Genomic DNA, 20,536 nt, shown 5'->3' on the forward strand with positions numbered 1-20,536 from the left:
TCAGTACATGAACGCGCAGCTTCCTGCTCCTGTCGCCATGCTTGCTGCTTGTCCACCACGCCTCCGCTTTGCTGTCATAGATATCAAGACATAAACTCCTTCTTCCTAAAGTTAGTTATATGTCATGGTGATTTATCAATATCCAAATAGCACCCTATGACACCTGAAGTCCTACTTACCCATGTTAGCCAATAAATCCTACAAAAATCATCACTCCTAATTTTCCTCTCCATGGGTTTTAGTAATAATAATAAATAAATAAAAAGACTGGCTCAGTAGATTAAGGAACTTGAGGCCAAGCCTGAGTGCCTGGGTTCCATCCTGGAACAGAGCTAGTTCAGCCCTCTTCACATCAAACTGAGTTCAAGTTTCCTCTGGCTTCCTCACTCGTGGAAACTGAAGACTATGACAGACCCGGGAGTCCAGTTCTGCGGCCACCCAGCACCCACATGGAACAGCTCACGACCACCGCAGTTCCAGCTCCAGGAAGATCTGATACTTCTAGCCTCTGCACGTACCTGCACTCATGTGCACACCCAGACACAGACACTTACCACACACACAATTAAAAATAGAATAAACTTTTAAAGTTACAAAGAAATTGAATGATTACCTGTGGTTCAAAACCCATGTCAAACATTCTGTCTGCTTCATCTAAAACAACATATGTCACTCTCCGAAGATTTGTGACCCGACCTAAGGTGAGAAGAGAAAAGAGAAACCAAAAGAAAACTAACTATCAGCCACAATTCATGATGACAGTCAAGAACTTTTAAAATAAATAAATAAATAAATAAAAATAAAAAAGTAAAGGGAACTAAAATGCCTGACTTAAGCAGAGGGGTAGGTTAGGTTTCTTTAAACAGTGAAAAGAAACTCTGGTCTAAGACTTAATCTAGTGGCAAGTACTTTCTGGCAATGGGTGTATGAGGCCCTTTATTTTGTCAAACTCGTCTCTTGCATACCATCATAGGGCCTGAAGAACCTGTAAAATTCAGAAAACAGCCCTCTCCAAAACACATCATAAAACTAAGACTGAGAGGAAGCATCGGCCACATCAGCCAGTATCTGACAGCATCACCTAGAAAAAAACATATTAGAGATTACAGCGTATGTGTGGAAAGCAGGCTCCAGTGCTAACTACGGCAGAGGCAGGCCCTCTATCCCTACAGCCCACGTCCATAGAGTCAGAAGCACCTTAAATGGGCAAGTCAATCACTGGTCCAGTGCTAACTACGGCAGAGGCAGGCCCTCGCTATCCCCTACAGCCCACATCCATAGTCAGAAGCACCTTAAATGGGCATGTCAAGCACTGGGCAACAAGACAGTATACAAACTTTAAAAAATAAATGCATTACATACAAATATACTTTTCTATGTAAAGAAACACTTTAAATTAATTGCTGCCACTGATTTAAATAAATAGTCCTGGCTTCTTACACAGTTAAAAACTAAAAATACAGAAAATCCTTTCACAAAGATCAATACACTAAGCATTGCTATCAACTGTAGAACCTGGCAAAAATATGTATAAAATAGTTATTAAAAGATAAACAAAAAAGACAAATAAAGGGGAAAGGTAATATTAATCAAGATGAATTTCAGGAGGTTTAATTAATACAACAGTGAGAAAACACAAGGGATTATACAGTCAGCACCCCAGACCACCATCTGCTACTCGAGTGCAAGGCCTCACCAAACAACCTCAGGGAGAATTACAGTTACCCCAAGCTTCAGGCGGACACTAGTACAGACATGCACTTCTCGGATTCCAGCACTCAGTCACACACATACTCAACGCTGCAACAGAAACCTCCAAAAGCCGTTTCTTCAGAAATTAAAAACAGCTAGTGTTCGCACTAACATCTCCAGCTGCCAAGAGCCTCGAAAGGTTGAAAACAGCATTAGGTCACCTACCTTTGACGGTTACCGTCTCGGAAGCCCAGGTCTATAATCCTCAAGGGCCTTTCTCCACAGAAGTTAAATAATGTCAACAGTTTAGTATCAGTTTGATAGGGAATATTTTAACAAAGCAAAACATTTGAGCTAAAAACATGCAGTATTTACAAAAGACATTTCTTGAAGCTGCAATAACTTAATTTGCCTATAATAAAATATTAGCTCCCGGGGAGAATTTTATAATAAAGAGACTATGATGCCACCTTTTTAACAGCAAGATTAAAAAAAAAAGACTCAACTTAAATGCAAAGTTAGTTGTGAATACAAACTGAACTGCCAAAGACTTATTAATACGTTTAACAATAAATGTGTTACAATTCACATTTTAAGATATTACAGCTTTAAGAAGAAACATAGAAACCCTCTGTTGGTTTCTCATAACTGCTTTAACAAAAATCATGTCAAGTTCAAAACAGAAAGAAAACAAATAATAAAATACCTGTGACTTACCACTGTTAGCTGCTAACATGTCAATCATTCGGCCAGGTGTACAAACAATAATTTCAGCACCTCTTTTCAGCTCAGCAATCTAGTGAGACAGGAAAAGATCATATGGTATGGTCATCACCACTTCTTACACTCATATGAGAACAGCACACCTGGCCCTTGCGAGGCCCTGTCTACCACAGAAGACAAAGACTAAGCAGCACTGGAGGCTGGCACACGGCCCTCGGGCTGCTACAGCACCGATGGACAGGACAGCAAGACGACCCAGGGCCAGGAATTTGAAACTAATAAAACTGAAGGATTTCACAAATGTTAATTTGCAACTATTGTTCAAAACCAAGGAAGGAAGGTAAGAATGAGCAGTAAAATATATATTCTAATAGAGATCAAAGCTTTCCAAATTTAAGAAACCACACCAAGGGCTTTGTAAGCCACAACCAGCAGTTTTACAGACAGACATTGAAAGGCACTCTGGACATGGTAACCTCTGCCTGACCCCTACAGACAGACATGTGTGCATGCAGCAGGTTATACTGTGGGCGTGCACTAGGCCATTCTCTTTCTTTCTGTCCTTTACTTAAGGAGCAGACAGTGTTCCTAACCACTGAGCCATCACTCCAGCCCTAAAGCAATTACAAACTCTGGAATCTTTACCTAAAAGTCATCTCCTATAGTTAGATCCACCAAGAGTGAATCCTTCTGTGGCAAATATTCCAGATGACCTCCTGTTTCCTACATATGTTCTCAGGTCTTTAAGAAAGTGTATGATGAGGCTGGTGATATGGTGCAGTAGATAAACGTGCTTGCCACCAAACTGAACCTAAGTTCCACTCCCCATGGACATGGTCCATGGACATTTGACATGGTCGGTCAAAGCAGAAAACTGACTCCTACAAGCTGTCTTCTGACCAAAACACACGTGCTGTGGTATGTGCACATGGGTAAACATAACAAGCAAGCTGACACACACACGAGCACGCGCGCGCGCGCACACACACACACACACACACACACACTCCTTTCTGGGAGTGCTGAAGCTGTCCTGTCAGCAATCATAGTCACACACAGGCTGCTCCTGCCCACGATGTAGCTTCCTCCCTGTTTCTTCTCTGAACAGGGGCTGAGAGGCTGCTCCGATCTCAAAGCTATGGTGAGCTTGACAGTGTCGCCTTCGCCTGCCCCTGACCTGTGGTAAAACCACCCCTCATGCTCCCTGCACAGTCTCTGAGATGTATTCCTGTTCCAACTGCTTTTAGATGTTCGTTTGATTGACAGGTATGGTGGCACATGCCTGTATCTCAGAATTACTTGGAAAATGGAAGAAGATCAGGAACTCAAGGTCATCCTTGGTTACACAGTAAGTTCAAAACCAGCCAGGGCCACCAGAGATCCTGTCACAAACAAAGACACCCAATTTGTCTCACCGGGGGCAGTGATGGCTCATGCCTTTAATTCCAGCACTTGGGAGGCAGAGGCAGGCAGATAGATCTCTGAGTTTGAGGTCAATCTGGTCTACAGAGCAAGTTCGAGGGCAGCCTGGGCTACGCAGGGAAATCCTGTGTTAAAAAAAAAAAGTTGTTTTATAAATGTATTTCTTACTACAGATCATGTGGTCAAATGAACTGGCAAAATGAACAGTTTAAGTATTAAAAATAGCAGAGAAGTGAAAATTCCCAAGGCATGTCCTTACAACACTAGTTCTAAAGTTTTCTGGGTAGGCATGATGGTGCATGCCTTTAATGCTGGCACATGGATCTCTGCCATCCGGTCTACATAGTGAGTTCCAGGACAGCTAGAACTGCATAACACAGAGACCTTGTCTTGGAAAAATGCCACATCAAAGATAGTCAAGGTTGGCTTAAGTCTGCGCACCATCATTAGGGATGATGATGGAAGAAGCCTAACACTAGAAGAGAACAGTAATTAGCATCCTTTAAAGAGGCCAGCATGCATTCCAGACGGTAATTGTTGGTCTGGAAATCAGGCCTCGGTTGTAAGGCAAACACCAGCTCAACCTAGTTGGTCTACTTATTGAAGCACTCTGAATAACTTTCGCTTATAAAATAGAAAAACAAGAATGCATTCTCAGGCAGGAGGACATGCCAATGCTATAAATTTAGCTACTTTCAAAATTCTGTACCAGACGGTTCTTTTTTCCTTTATTCCCTAAGTTTTCTGAGAAATAATTAGTAACAACAAAGTGTATGCATTGGGAGCCAGAAGGCTGTAGCTCAATGGAACAGAACTCCCCTCCTAGCATTCAAGGGGTCCTTGGTTCAATAATCCTCAGCACACACAAAAAGATTGTATATTACATACACAAATATATGTGTTCTGATATACACGCATGCCTCTAGAGGGACTTTATAATCCAGTGACATAGCTACTCTGGCTAGAATAGAGACAGGCCCTCAGTACACACCTTTTATCTCAAACAATGTAGGCAAAGTTAGTTTGTAGAAGAAACCACATTGTTTGAATGGGATGTCTAGTTGAGTGGTGGACAAAGTGACGAATCAGAGAAAGATCTAACAGAATAGGATACGCCCAACTCGAACAAGGAGAGGAAAGAGAAGCTACTTAAAGGGAGCATACAGACAGACAGTCAGACACACAGACAGACAGTCAGACACACAGCCAGCCAGGCAGGCAGGCAATTTTACCCGGAGAGTTATAGGGACACAGGTCACAGAAAGAGAACAAGCTAGACACAGGTGAAGACAGAAAGAGCCAGAGAATGAGAAGGAGTCAGAAGATTAGAATAGTTTGCTAGAGTTAGTGTATTCAGTCAGAGGCTGAGAGAAGCCAGATTGAGTCAGTCAGCTTAGAGAGGAGTTTGAGCCAGAACAGCTGAGATGACCAACCAGTCAGAACAAGAAAGGGTGAGCTTATTCAGCAGTAAGCCTCAGAGGCTGAAAACATTTTAGGCCTAGATTAGATTGTACAAAGTCTAGAAGCTTCCAGGACTAGACCTAGGTTAGCAGACAGATAAGCCTGGAGACAATTACATCAGGGTAATAAAAGTTACTTTAACTTGTGGCAAAATGCTTTATGTGTTGCAGAGTCAGCAATTTTTGCCTTTTGTAGAAAAAAATCTTCAAGATCTACTCTGTTGGTAAAATTTAAATCTACAACAGCACTGTTAACTACAGTCATGTTACACCTAGTCTTTACAAAACATCTGCTTTAGGCATTACATCATTCATTCTTAGAAGGTCAAGGGTGTAAGATGGAGTCTTGCCTCATATACCTGGCAGGCCTAGAACTCATTATACATGAAGCTACTTTCAAACTTGTAGTGATGCCCCTGCCTTTGCTTTTCTGAGTTCTGAGATTATAGAGCCGTTATATCTACACACACACACACACACACACACACACACACACTGTTAGGGACTCTGTAGTTTTACGGTCTCCTTCCTCAGTACTTACACAGGGTTACAGACACACCACAGGCACGTACTTTATTCTATAATTATTTTCCCACCAAATATCTTTAAGATTTTAAGGGCAATCACTTACATCAAACACTAAAACAAAAGAATCACTTAAGTCACTGGATCATTCAACCTGAAGATACAAACAGAGTGCCTTATTCTAACTACCTGCTCGCTGATTCCAGTCCCTCCATACACACAGACCACTCTCAGTCCCAAGGTCTTCGAAAACTTCTTACATTCTTTAGTGATTTGTAAAGCCAGCTCTCGAGTCGGAGTCATGATGACAGCTGAAAAGATAAATATGTCAAAAGTCGAACCATCCAATCCTTGAGGAGATGCTTTAAAGCGCTAACTTTAATCTCTGCAGAACAGTTTGTGTCTCACAGTCAAACTTGTTTTGTCCGTATGAAGTCTGAAAACTGTGGTGCAGAAGCTTAGTAATGGCAGAGACTGAGGTGAAGGGCAAAGAAATTCTTAAGGACATGCTTCAAGAAAATTAAACCCTACTTAGCCCTCAGAAAGATACTTGAACGGAATGTAAATAGTTTTCAACAGCCAATCACAGAGTAGAGAACTGAATGGCGCCCTGCTCTACAAAGCCCCACAGCGGCTCCCAAAGACCACTTCCTTCTGAGGCACTGACAGAGAGGACTCCGTGCCTTGTACATGCATGGCAAGAGCTCATTAACTTTCCCTACTCAAATATACAAACAGGAACTGCAAAAATGAGAAGAAATTCAGTTGGAAGATCTAATCCTACATGAAGCACCAGCACTACTGTCTTCTGAGGCGAGCCATCTCCTCAGGAGTTTCATTTCTCCTTCTACGCTGAGTCTGTGGTACATGGATCTGGACTAAGAGCACATGTGCCTCAGCATGATGCACGAGAGCTCCACCTGCCGGCTCAGAACTTTAAAACTGAGCTGGGCCAGCCTTGCTTTTGTACTTCTGAGGTGTCACTCCAAATCTCTGAGGGTTCAAACTCCACCTGCTGGTAAGGGGGAAGCAGCTCCAAAGTGCCGTCTGTATTGACTGATAAAGGAAACGCACATAAAGACATCTTTGTCATAATAACTTTCTAATGTAATAACAAACACATCTGCAAAGAATGATGTAATGAGAAAACTTGTACCTATTGGTCCCTCTCCTTCTTCTAATGACCTCTGATCCATGATGTGTCTAAACATGGGCAAAAGAAAAGCAATGGTTTTTCCACTTCCTGTCTTGGCAATGCCAATCAAATCTCGTCCAGACATTATAGCAGGAATTGCTTGAGTTTGGATTGGTGTGGGCTTTTCATAGCCATGCCTTAAAGAGAAACAAAGAGAATGCAATGTAAGTGTTATGAGCTTTGGGCTGGAGAGATGACTCAGTGGCTAAGAACACTGACTGCTCTTACAGAGGTCCCGAGTTCAATTCCCAGCAACCACATGGTGCCTAAAGACACCTATAAAGGGATCTGATGTCCTCCTCTGGCCTGCAAATGTTATTGCAGACAAGAGGACTCCTACATCTAAAAAACAATAAAAAAAATTAAAATTAAAAAACAAAACAAAAAACCATGCCCTTTAGACCCCTTAGAGGACAACAAGCATTTGTTCTTCCAAATGTGATACATTTAGAATATGTTTAGTGAAAAGCAGAAAAAAGCCAAGGGTTGGGCTGGCAAGATGGTGGAGTGAAAAAGGTGCTTGCATCCAGGCCAGGCGATCTGGAACTCACAAGGTGGCAAGAAAGAACAGACTCCCAGAGTTCTCCTCTAACCTCCGCCCACACATGCCATGGTGTGATTGCTCAAGTAGGCAAGCAGTAAGATACACGGAATAAACAAATGAAAAAGAAAATATTTAAAGGCCCAGTGTGGTGGCATCACAGCACTTAGGAGGAAGAGGCAAGAACATCTGTGAGTTCAAGGCTAGCCTGGTCTGCATAGTGAGTTCCAGGACAGCTAGGGCACATAAAGAGAAATATAACTGAAATCCAGACAGATATTTGCATGAAAGGCTACTGTGAATAGCAGGACACTGAAAAACGCAGATAACCATCAGCACTTACTTTTTGAGGGAATTTAGTATCTTCATAGAAATTCCACACTGGACCCAAGATTTAATTGGTTTGGGGCAACCTTTTCCTTTAACTGTAATGCCCTCCATTTCCAATCGAAACACATTCACCTCTGGAAAACAAAGGCCCAGTTAGAAGCTCCTACACTATGTTCCACTGACATCATCTAGCTACATTCACTAGGGGGCCAAGGGTCAAAGGCCTCACCTCCCTGAAGTGCTATCAAATAGAACCCACAGCCACACAAGAGAGCACTAACACTTGGAGACACTAATCACTGTTGCAATAGATTAGGATAACATCAAGTGCCCCGTTTCAAATTTTGATTTTAGTATTTTCTTCAGTTGCAACAGAATAATGATTGTCAGCCCAACTGCCTGTTCCAGACAAGTCACCTGGCTTGCCTCTCAGCAGACTGACAACAGTCAGTCATACCAACAGGGCCAACACAGTCACTTTGAATCAGACACGAACAGTACTTTCAACCCAAAGAACTATGTCACTAAATTCATTCTGCTTTTTAAAAAACACTTGCAAATCCAACCCGGGCCTGCCCACACCCCTGCAGAAGCGGACTGTTTACTCTGAGGTCACAGTAAAGGAATAAAACTTGCAAAGCTTCTTACCTTCTTGAGACATTTTTGCTAATTCTGGAACTTCAACATAAAAGTTTTTTCTGAATGGCTCATATTCAATTTTTCCATGATCTACTGGTTCTAGAAGTTTTCTCTGTTTTGTCTGGTAGCCTGTGAGGGCCGTTTGAAGGTCAACTTCTTCCTCCTCTGAGGAATACTTGAATTTGGGGAACAAAAAGTAAAGTCTGTTATTTATTTTCGCTTCTAGAAGACACAGTCCTGGTGGTCAAAGCTCTCCTCTCTCCTAAGATCCGTTCTGTGGATTGCTGTGTGCTATCTAATCCTGACCCGCAGGGTTGCCATGCAACTCCAGGAACCTGAAAACCATACCACCGAAAAATCTCAAGTAACAATGTCCATGATTTTGAACATAAATAAATCAATTCCTTAAAAAATTTACAAGTTGGGGGCTGGAGAGATGGCTCAGCGGTTAAGAGCACTGACTGCTCTTCCAGAGGTCCTGAGTTCCATTCCAGCAACCACATGGTGGCTCACAACCATTTGTAATGGGATCTGAGGACAGCGACAGTGTACTCACATATATAAAATAAATAAATCTTAAAAAAAAAAAAAAATTACAAGTTAATTTTTTTCTTTATTCAAAGTTCAGTAACACAGCCCTCAAACAACTTTCAGCACTGTCATCAAGTTCTGCAACTCTTCCCTTAGTCAGACCTTTACAGTGTAGGTCAACGGGAAGACAGGGTAGTTCACCACTTCTTTCCCCGTGTTCTCTGCCTGACATGGACCAATAAAAAGGAGGCGATGAGAAAGTAGGGTACAACAAAGGAGGAGAGAAACCAGAATACTCGACAACCCTATCCGGACACACCACTGCTGACCCTGAGAGCAGCAGGCATTTCTCCACAGAGGTCTGTGTGACTGCACAGCTCACCAACATCAACTCTCTGCTGGCAGTGCTCCTAGGACACGATCATAAACATGTCAAAACGAAGGAAGCCTCACCTCCATGGCGTCCTGGTCATTCTCCATCAGCTCTCCCTTCTTCTTATCAGAATCTACTACTGCTTTCTTGGTTGTTACCACAGTAACAACTTTCGTGACTGTTGGCCCAGACTTCTAAAATAAAAAAAGAGGTATTAAAACATTTTGCAAAAGTTAAAAAATAAATAAATAGGTTTAAAAATATACGAACACTAAATCCAAGGCAATGATAAATCCCACAATTTGTAAATCAAACTACCACAATTACATTTTTAAAGGAACAAGGGGGCTGCCCTTTGTCTTGTGGGGACTTTCCAATGTGACTGCATTTCGGTTCTTACACTCACATACCTAGGACTGACTGCAGAATGTGTATTTGTAAAACATATTTTTACATGTATGGGTGCTCTGTGCTACTAGTATACCTGATGCCTGAGGAGGACAAGACAGTGTCCTCTGAGAGTCACCATATGGGTACTGAGAACTGAACCTGGGTCTGTAACAATGGCAGCAAGTTCTCTTAACCACTAAGCCCAACATGAGACACTTCACTACAAAAAAATAGGCTCATTTCTCATCATTACACATTTTTACAATTCTACTAAGTGTCATGTTTTACTCATTAGACAATCCAGCCCTGTTCTGAAAAGCTTAAATTGATCAATAAAACACACTGAGGTCCCTACTTCCTTGATGCCTTAAATGAAACTTTTAATGCTTTTTCCCCCAAGTACCCTTCAGCCACAAAAAAAAAAAAAAAAAAAAAAAAAAAAAAAGTCATCCTTTAAAAAAAATTATTAATTTATGTGTATATTTGCCTATGTCTATGGACCACATGCACTTATAGTCTCTGCTGACACCAGAAGAGGGTGTGGGAATCCCCTGGAACTGGATCTTCTGGCAGTTGTAAGCTACCATGTGAGGTCTGGGAATCAAACCTGGACCCTCTGGAAGAGCAGTCAGTGCTCTTAACTGCCTTAGTCATCTCTCTAGACCTGGGACTGCATTCTTAACTCAAGATACTGGACTCTTTGGACCAGGCAGATGGCTCAGCAGATAATGGTACTTGCTGCCAATCAAGAAAGGAGTACACTCTCGAAAGTTATCTTCTGATATCCACACCCCCAGGCACACTGTGCTATGATCATGACCCTCCCCCACACCACTTAAAAAATGAATGCAATAAAAACAATTTAGTATAGTCTTCTCTTTTTTGGTTATTTTGGTTTTTTGAGACAGAATCTCCGTATGCAGTCCTGACTGTCCTGGAACTCACTATGTAAAACAGGTTGGCCTGAAACTCACAGAGACCACATGCCTCAGCTCCCTAGTGCTGGGATTAAAGCTGTGCACACTGACCTTGAAGTGACTACAGCCGTGCACACCAACCCTGCAGTACCTAAAGCTGTGCACACCGACCCTGCAGTGAACACAGCCGTGCACACTGACCCTGTAGTAGAGCCTAGGTTCTTTATTTGTGACCACTTAAGGTAAAAAGCCCACTAACTTCTGAGTGTGCAGGTCAGAAGAGTGACAAGTGACCAACACCAGCTGCCCACGTACCTTCTCGTTTCCTCCGCCACCTTTCACGCTCCTCATGTTGAACTTTTTGACCTCTTCTTTCACCTCCTCCATGTAGGCATCTAAAGGGTCCAGTTCCTCGTCCTCCATCTCATTCCCTTCCTTCTCAGCCTCAGCAGGATCATCTTCATCATCTGAAACAGCAGAGCGACTTTTCTTTGTACACAGGCCAGTGAGCTGCTTAGTGGGAACATTGCTTGCTGTGCAGCCTGACTACCTGAGGCAATCTCACGGCCCACAGTGGATGGAGAAACAGGCCCTGCAGGCTGCCCTGACCTCTGCAGGTGTATGCACAGGCGTGTGAACGCACTCACACAGAAGCACAGGAATACATTTACAACTATTTCTTAAAGAGGAGACAGCCACATCCAACCTGTCCCTCCATCACTTCTCTCCCACATCTCTCTATAGCTCTCTGATATCAAATCAGTGATTCTTACCGGAGGCTACTCTACAATTGAAACATTAGCATCTACGAAGGAAGCACTTAAAATCTCCATTTGGCAAGGCACAGTGTATTACACCTACAGTTCCAACTGCTCAGGGACTGAGGGAAAGAACACTTGAGTGCAGGAGCTTAGACAGCACAGTAAGACCCTGTATGCAGAACTACAAGAATCTCAGCATGAGTCTGGCACATCTTCAGCGGCCTAACAGCAAGTGAGTAGACGGATAAAGCACGTCATAAGTCATAAGCCATGATCCCGGGATTTGGAGACTGAAGTAGGAGAATCACAAACTCAAGGCCTGCTCGGTTAGGAAGAGGAACTCTGTCTTAAACTGGAAAACAAAATACTTCCAGATACGGTGGCACTCCCTTCAATCCCATCATATGGGAGGCAGTGTTCAAGACCAGCCTGGTCTGCATAGGGAATTCTAGGGCAGGCAGAGCTAATTCAGTGAGACCCTGTCACATACATACACTGAGCTACTACTTAGCCATGTGAAACAAAATGGAACACGCTACAGTATGAACCTTCAAGACAGGATACTAAACTAAAAAGTCAGACACAGAGAGCCAGGCATGGTACCGTATGCCTTCTATCCCAGCGCTTGATCAAGGCAGGCAGAGCTCTGTGAGTTCATGGCCAGCCTAGTCTTCAGAGTAAGTTCTAGGACAGCCAGGGCCACACAGAGAAGCTCCGTCTTAGAGAGGTGAAAATTGCCAGACATAGGAAGAAACCAATAGCATGACTGCAGCTCAGGGAATGTGGGCAAATTCTCAGAGACAGAAAGCAGTGTGAGGTGCAGGGGCCTGGGGAAGACAGGATTAAGCAATAACTTTAATGTGCAGTTTCTGCCTGGGTTGAGGAAAGAACTCTGGCAATGGACAGCAACAGTGGCTACACAGTGCTGAACACGCTATGAATAAGTACACAGCACTCTATGCTTGAAATGGCTACAACAGAACCAGGGAGGTAACCTGGTGCTGGGGCATTTGCTAAACATGCACAAAGCTCACTCTAACCCTCAGTCTGACAGGAGATACAGGCAAAGGTTAAAATGTAAATATAACATTGTAAGTATCTCCTACCGTATAGAAAAGGTACCGCCCACAACCCAGAAATGCCCCCATCGTCTTCTAAGCTAAGGACTACCCACATCCCAGACATACCGTCGTCATCTTCCAAGCTCCACTTCTTCCCCTGTTTCATTTCCTCAATCTCCTTCTTCAGCTCCCCTATGTTCTCCATCGCCTTTTTACGTTGTTCTTCCCGCCACTTTTCAACTCTTTCTTTCCGTTTTCTCATTTCTTCTTCCAGCTTATTCTGGTCAAAGTTCTTTAGGGAGGGAAGAAAAGGAAAAGTCAAAATGAGAATCAGCAGGTATACTCCTCCACATGCAATTTTGAATAAGGTCTCCAAAATATAAAAAAAGAGAAGCAGATGTATATAAATTCTAAACACAAAGTAGATTCAGTATTCACCATCCTTGTAACTATGTTCCTATTGTATTAAAAGCAAGGCCAGTGGGAATCTTCAGGAAATAAAGGCACTTGCTGCAAAGCTTGACTCTGAGGGCAGCCCTAATCCCTCACATGGTGGAAGGAGAGAATTAGCTCTTTGAAGGTTAACAGACCACCACACTTGTGCAATGGCGTGCCATGTGTGTAACTCCTACCAAAAAATGCAACAAAAAAATATTAAAACAAAGCCAGACCTGGTTATTAGCACCTGTAAGCACAGAGAACTAGGGCTAGTCCTAGGCCAGCCTGAGCTACATACAGTAAGACCCTGAGAGAGAGATGCAGTGAGGATCAGAAGGACAGAAAGAAAGGAAGAGTTACAGGAAAAAATACTTTCACAAGGAAACCCAAAGGGTTGGGCTGGAGAGTTGGCTCAGCAGTTATGAGCACTGGCTTCTCTTCCAGAGGACTCAAGTTTGATTCCCAGGGTCCACATGGTACCTCAACACCGCCTGTAACTACAGTTCTAGAGGACCTGACATTCTATGCAGGTAACACCAGGCAAACAAGTGGTACAAAGACACACACACCCATGCACATAAAATAATATAAAACTTAAGAAAAGCAGGAGAGCAGAGCAGAGAAGAGAAAGGAAAGAACTGTTGTGCAAACATGTCTGCAGCTCCCCGGCCCGGCTGACCTACCCCAGCATCCTTCTCTTTCTCATCCTCCTTGTCATCCTTGTCCTTTTTCTTCTCCTTGGAGCTGTCCCCACCTTCTGCTTTCTCTTTGGACCTAGACCTACCAAAGAATAAAGATAGTAAGATACATCCACTCGGCAATCATCTGGTCATGTGTGTTGTGGGCAGGGGACAGCGTGCAGAAGTCAGGTTTCTCCTACATCTGCACACAGTCAGCTCGAGCCACAGCAGCAAGTGTCTTCATCACCAAGTCATTTTGAAATTCTACGATACTAATTTTAAGATTATTTAATAGACATGGGTCTCATTTTATTTCTCCAATAATCAACACATTTTCATATTCAGAACAAATTCCTTGGTACATAAGAAAAGTGAATCTTTTATAGCAAATATTACTGAACATTTGGAAAATTTATCTGAGAAAAATAATTACAAAATTTAGACAGGATAGAAAAACGTTAGTAATTCATACATATAATAAATCACAAGAAGCTTTACATTTGACTTATGCCTTTAATAAGAAAATGGCTTAATTTTAATGCTATAAATTTAATCACTGTTAGGCTAGAAAGATAGCTCAGCTATTAAGTTTACTGCTGCTCTTAAAGAAGACCCAAGTTCAGCTCCCAGCAGCCCCATGGAGCACACGTACAACCATGGGAAACCACAGTTCCAGGAGAACACCTATGGCCTCTGCAGGTACTGCATGCATGTGGAATGCAGACATACATGCAGGCAAAATACTTATATACATTAAAAAAAAAAAAAAAGTAACCCATCTCTCCCCTTCACAATCGGTGTTTTTGAATGATTTCTAGAATATTCTGTCAGGTTTGAAAAAGATACTCAGAGATGAAAAAGATATTCTTCAAAATAAAATTCCCTAAGAATCATCGGCTAATTTTTTTCCATTGAATTTGTTCTTTGCTCTGCCCAGGCCAGCTTTCTGTGAGCATAGTGAAGGCAGTCCTATTTTACTATAGAGCAGCAAACAGCCCTAGCACCATTTTTTTTTTTTTTTTTTTTTTTTTTTTTTTTTTTTTGGTTTTTTCAAGACAGGGTTTCTCTGTGTAGCCCTGGCTGTCCTGGAACTCACTCTGTAGACCAGGCTGGCCTCGAACTCAGAAATCCGCCTGCCTCTGCCTCCCGAGTGCTGGGATTAAAGGCGTGCACCACCACTGCCCGGAGCCCTAGCACCATTTATCTTTGGTTTTCTCAAGACAAGGTTTCTCTATATAGCCTGGGCTGCCTTGGAACTTGCTGTGTAGAGCAGGCTGGCCTCTAACTCATCATTTATCTTAAGCTTACTGCAATGTAGGCTGACATTTACCAAATGGCTGTGTGATGCATCAGCCCACAGGTTTGTCATGTTCCTTCTATACAGACACCTGACACTGTCCAACACTACAACCTTGGCATGTATCTCTCTGGGTGCACAGGAGTCTTCCTACCTTCTTTTCAGATAATGTCCTTTGTACTTGTAATGTGTGTAGTCACGGGCAGTCTGTAGGTGTGTGTGGCACTCATTGAATAAAATAAACAGGATATGAGTTAGGAGGAACTAGTCAGGGAACGAGCCAGATTAGACTCTCATCATTCATTCAAAATAACACTAACGTCTCAGAGTCGTTATTCTGGGAGCAGAGGCCGGGAGGAAAAACCTGACTACACACCCACGCCACATTCAGGGAGACGCTGTCATAAAAAATAAGGAGGAGGACCATTTGGTAAGACACCGACGTGCTGGTCTTTACATGTGCACACATACAGCACAGGCACCACACTACCAGAGTAAACTGGTACTGGGAGGAAAAGCAGGTGGATCTCTGTGAGTTCAAGGCCAACCTGGTCCACAGAGCAAGTTCTAGGACAGCTATACAGAAAAACTGTCTCCCAAAACAAAACAAACAAACAAACAGACAAACAAACAAACAAAAACTGACTAAACCTTTTTTCTAGACTAAAATATGACTTTTATCCTTAACTTTTATTCATAGAGTACTGCACTAATTCTCCAATCTTCTAACGTTAAACTAATTTTCTTTCCTTTCTTGAAGTAAACGCAATTTGCTCTTTATGCTACTTGCCTTTTTTTGGTTTTATTAAAGATTTTATTTATATGAGTATACTGTATATATATATACACACACACACATATGTATATATATATATATATATATGTATATATATATATATATGGAGCGAGAAAGAAAGAGTGTATGTGTATATGTGAGAGTTGTATTTCATAAGCTAATTTTGCTTAGGTGAAGTAGAATGTTCTTTCCCTATGCTATCTTTGTGAGGTATTCTGTTTGGGTTTGTTAGTGGTTTTTTTTGTTTTTTGTTTGTTTGCTTGAGACAGGGTTTCTCTGTGTAGCCCTGGCTGTATTAGAACTAGTTCTTTAGAAAAGATTGGACTGTACAGATCCCCCGACCTCTGTACACCCCCCTCAGTGCTGGGGTTAATGGTGTGCACCTCCAGATCCAGAATCAGGCTTTCTTAATTCCTACAACCATTGTTTATCACAAGTACAAACCAAGAAACCCTAACCTGAAAGGCAAAATCTGAAGCTTTCTGTGTACGCAGCATCTCAAATAGATTCCACATCGCACTGCACACAGCAGGTTGCAGCCATGCACACACACTGAAAGCACAGTACAAACCTACCTTCCTAGGGAGCCAGTGGAGCCCGGTGGATGGGAGGGCACCCATTCAGCCTGTGCACGGCACTGCATCAATCCCCAGCAGCACAACCACGTTACAGAAGCCCTACTTCCAGGCTAGATATGTATATGATGTTCATGAACAGTAAGTAAACTCTGTGGTAGACATGGAGATCGTACCCAAGATCTCTCTCATGTGGAACAAAACGAGGAAGTCCCATACTAAAGACACGTCTCGTCGAAAGCCTTTTACATAATATTCAACCAGTATCAAGTTAAAAAAAAAATAACAACAACAAAGTCCCTATAAATGAAATTTTCTAAGAGAAATAGTCCAAAAGAAAGAAGAAAAAAATAAAAAATGTACGCGGCCTGGGAGAAAAGATCAGGATCGAAGAGAGAGCATACTGAGAACCGGAGAACCTCGGCTCGGTTCCCAGAAGCACCTACATCATGTTTGACCCCTGGTGCAGAGATCTGATGCCCTCTCTGACCTCAGCACAAGGCACACATGTGGTGCATATATATAATATAATATTATATTATATTATATTATATATATGCAGAACACTGCATACATAAAAATTTAATAAAAATTTGTATGTTGTAGGCTATCAACATGTACTTCGGAAAAGAAACCCAAACAGCCAATAAAGATGCAAAAAATATCCAACCTCACTAGCAATCAGAGAAAAATGCACATTAAAGCCACAGTAAGCCCCCTCCCTCAGGAAGCCAACAATCAGCTCTTGAATACTTACCTTCTCTCCATAATAAAATTCTTTCCAATTCTCAAAAAAAAAAAAAAAAAAAAAAAAAAAAAAAAAAAAAAATCTACAAGGGCTGGTGAGAAAGCTCAGTGGTTAAGAGCACTGATTGCTCTTCCAGAGGTCCTGAGTTCGAATTCCAGCAACCACATAGTGGCTCACGACCATCTGTAATGAGATCTGATGCCCTTTTATTATGGGGTATCTGAAGACAGCTTCAGTGTACTTATATACAATATATATAAAAAAAATTTTTTTAAATTAAAAAAAAAAAAACCTTTGGGCTGGATTGAGAGGGAAAAGGGAAAGGGAAAAAAATCTACAATATAATCACATATCTAACCAACTAGCAAAAACATAAAAGACTAGCAATTGCAGACACCAGGAAGGCATGGAACAAGACAATTCTCTCACACTGTGGTGGGGTACAAGGTAAACTCTCTGGAAAGGGACCTGCTGCCATCACCAGTTAAAGCAGACCTGAGTCTGTGGCCACAGTCTCCCTTACAGATGTATTGCCTAGGAATGCTCACAACAGACATGCTAGGTCATGTGCACGGGAACAATCAGCATCATGGAGGCACAGGAAGAGGTCAGGAATTCAGGGCCAGCCTGGGGTGCATACCAAGACCCTGGCTCATAAGGCCACAGGCCATGGCTCCAGCTCAGGAAGAAAGCACCTGCCTATAATATAAAGCACAAGATTTTGGGTTTGATGCCAACATTACAGAAAAAAGAAATGAGAAAAAAAAAAGTTCAGGGCCCTCAACGCCTAGCCTCACACATCCATTCAGTGGAACAGTAAGCAAGCTGCGTACAGTACTCAGAACACTACTCAACTACAAAACTGAACCAGCCCAGGCTAACCTCAAACCATGCTGAGCAAAGAACGCAGGACTCCATTCCCGTGCAGCTAAAGCACTCAGTAATCTAAGGGGCACGCAGGTGGTGAGCAGTAAGGAAAGGTCTGCAGTGGCTTCATCCAGGGGGAGAGGTAACAAAGTGATGCTCAGAAGGCAGAGGAGAGCTTCAGAGGGAGCCAGGACTGCACAGCAAGATCCTCTCTCAACAAAAGTTAGGACAAGTGAATGGGGTATAAAACCAAGGTCAAGAGAGAAAACAGGCTAGAGACAGCTCATGGTGAAAGCACCAATCACTCTTCCAGGAGTGGTGTCTCTGGTGAGTCCCAGCACCAACATGGAGGCTCACAACCGACTGTAGCTCCCTTTTTAGGGGCTCCTACCTCTTCTGAAATCCAGGGCAGCAGACATGCAGGCAGGACACCCACACATACACAGAAGAGATAAATCCAGTCTCTCCAACCTCTGTCTTGCGTACTTTCTTTTCCTTTTTTTTTTTTTTTTGGTTTTGTTGTTTTGTTTTTTTTAAGCCAGGATTTCTCTGCAGAGTCCTGGTTGTCCTGGAACATTCTAACTGATATCAAACCCAGAGATCCACCTGCCTCTGCCTCCTAAGTGCTAGGATCCAGGCTTATTTCTAATTTCAAGAAATCTCAACAGTATTACACTGGCCTTGGTAAGATAGAAGTACAACTTACAAAGTAAAGCAAACAACACTGGAGAGATGCCAACACTGAATAAAACAGAAACAGGAAACAGATGAAAGTCAACATAACACATTCATGGTTTCGGTAAGCAGTGTTACCAGGTGGTAGGAGACGAGAGAGTAAGCATGCTGACCCGACAAGAGTCTCTCAGTCACGTGTTACCAGCATCACAAGAAACACACACACCCAACTCACACAAGCGAAGGCCACACTTTCCCAAATAGCAATTCAATAGGCACACCATGAAAGTGAAGAAGTTACTGTTGGGCTGCACAGCTGACTCAATGGTTAAATCTCGTACTACTCTGACAAAGTTCAGTTCCCAGCACCCCCAGTAGGTGGCGCAGAATACCACAAAATAAAAGATGCTTACAAAAGCTCTGTTAATAATAGACATTAAATAAGGTACACTGTAGAGTATAACTAATAGAATCTGCTAGTGTCTAAGTGACTAAGATTCTTGTACCTCCAGCTCCCGAGGATCTGAGACCTGCCTCCATGGCACCTTTGCCCTTGGACACACCTACACAGGTATGCATAAGTCAATTAAAAGAAAACCTTTAAAAAGTTGTCAGCAAATATCTTAACTATCTGAGAAAAGAATCTCAAAGGAAAAAACACTGAGGCCAAGGATGTACCTGAACGCAGAGGGGTTGCCTCGCATGGTGACCAGCGTGCCTGCAACAATAGTCACTACCAGATGCTACCAGACGTTCTGAGCGTTAATAAATATGAATAAGGGTATAGTATGGAGTGTAAAACCAATAGAATCTGCTATTCTCAACTGAACTATAAACCCATAACCTAGTAAACACTGTGCCAACACTTCACAGCAAGAGTAAAAGTCTGTAACTACTGATATGGATGGATTTGAAGGCAGAAAATAAAGGCAGAGGGAAGGAAACTGTACAGCAGGTGCAGTCCAAGGACAGCATTTACCTATTCTCAGCCTTCTTGCTTTTGCTGCCAGGACTGGAGGACCGGGATCGCCTGCCCCGGCTTCGACTCCTTGACCGCCTTCTATCTCGGCTGCGAGATCTTCTTCGCTCTCGGCTTCTGTCCCGCTCTCTACTTCTGGAACGCCTGAAAAGGAAGAGTTTTCTTTTAATTTGTGGCCAAAGAGAATTATTGCAGACTGTGACTGTCCCAACCTGAAAACGTCACACAATCATGATCACTGCTACCAAGTGAGCTGAACAGGGAAGAAGTGACACCAGTTCCCACAAGGATCGATGGGAACCGGAGGATACTAGTTTCCATAGTGATGTTTGCTAACACATCAGGTTGTAATAGATATCTTAAATTTCAGACAGCCTACAGCTAGGGTTGCAGCTCAGCCCAGGAGCACTGGCTGAGCTAATCAAACTCCTAATCTCAGCAAGGAGGAAGCCTGAGTCTACGTAAGGAGATGGAAAGAACCTGGCTCAAAAATCAGAATATTAAGGCTGAGAGGTGACACTTCTTCCCCTGAGCTGCTAGTTACCACGTGACACAGGGCAGCTGCCCAACTCCCTGAATCCCAGGCTCCTCAACTAGAAAATATAAAGAATTCACTATAGAATCTCGAGTCTTATTTTTGTTGTTTCAAGTCTCACTGACTTGAACACAAGAAAACCACCTGCCTCTGACTCACTAGCGCTGGGATTAGAAGCATGTGCAACCACACCCAGCCTCAAAATCCTTGACCTAAAATTTGCAATTTTATAAAAAGTCAGAGATGGAGCTGGAGAGATGGCTCAGTGGTTAAGAGCACTTACTGCTCTTCCAGAGGTCCTGAGTTCAATTCCCAGCAACCACATGGTGGCTCACAACCATCTGTAATGGGATCTGATGCCCTCTTCTGGTGTGTCTGAAGACAGC

The 20,536-nt window shown here is 42.7% G+C and overlaps 1 protein-coding gene across 1 annotated transcript in view; it reads right to left on the reverse strand.

Moving 5' to 3' along the window:
- The window catches only part of Ddx46 (DEAD-box helicase 46), a 46,653-nt gene that overhangs the window by 21,532 nt on the left and 4,585 nt on the right, over positions 1-20,536 (reverse strand). The window contains exons 3-13 of the mRNA XM_034510093.2: positions 19,616-19,759; positions 13,682-13,778; positions 12,687-12,852; positions 11,054-11,205; positions 9,512-9,625; positions 8,537-8,702; positions 7,902-8,022; positions 6,979-7,154; positions 6,012-6,133; positions 2,410-2,488; positions 614-696 (exon numbers count right to left, since the gene is read on the reverse strand). Coding sequence (XP_034365984.1) covers positions 614-696; positions 2,410-2,488; positions 6,012-6,133; positions 6,979-7,154; positions 7,902-8,022; positions 8,537-8,702; positions 9,512-9,625; positions 11,054-11,205; positions 12,687-12,852; positions 13,682-13,778; positions 19,616-19,759 — 1,420 coding nt within the window. The remainder of the gene's footprint in view (positions 1-613; positions 697-2,409; positions 2,489-6,011; positions 6,134-6,978; positions 7,155-7,901; positions 8,023-8,536; positions 8,703-9,511; positions 9,626-11,053; positions 11,206-12,686; positions 12,853-13,681; positions 13,779-19,615; positions 19,760-20,536) is intronic.

Source organism: Arvicanthis niloticus, chromosome 8 (genome assembly GCF_011762505.2).
Source record: "Arvicanthis niloticus isolate mArvNil1 chromosome 8, mArvNil1.pat.X, whole genome shotgun sequence".
Lineage (NCBI taxonomy): Eukaryota > Metazoa > Chordata > Mammalia > Rodentia > Muridae > Arvicanthis > Arvicanthis niloticus.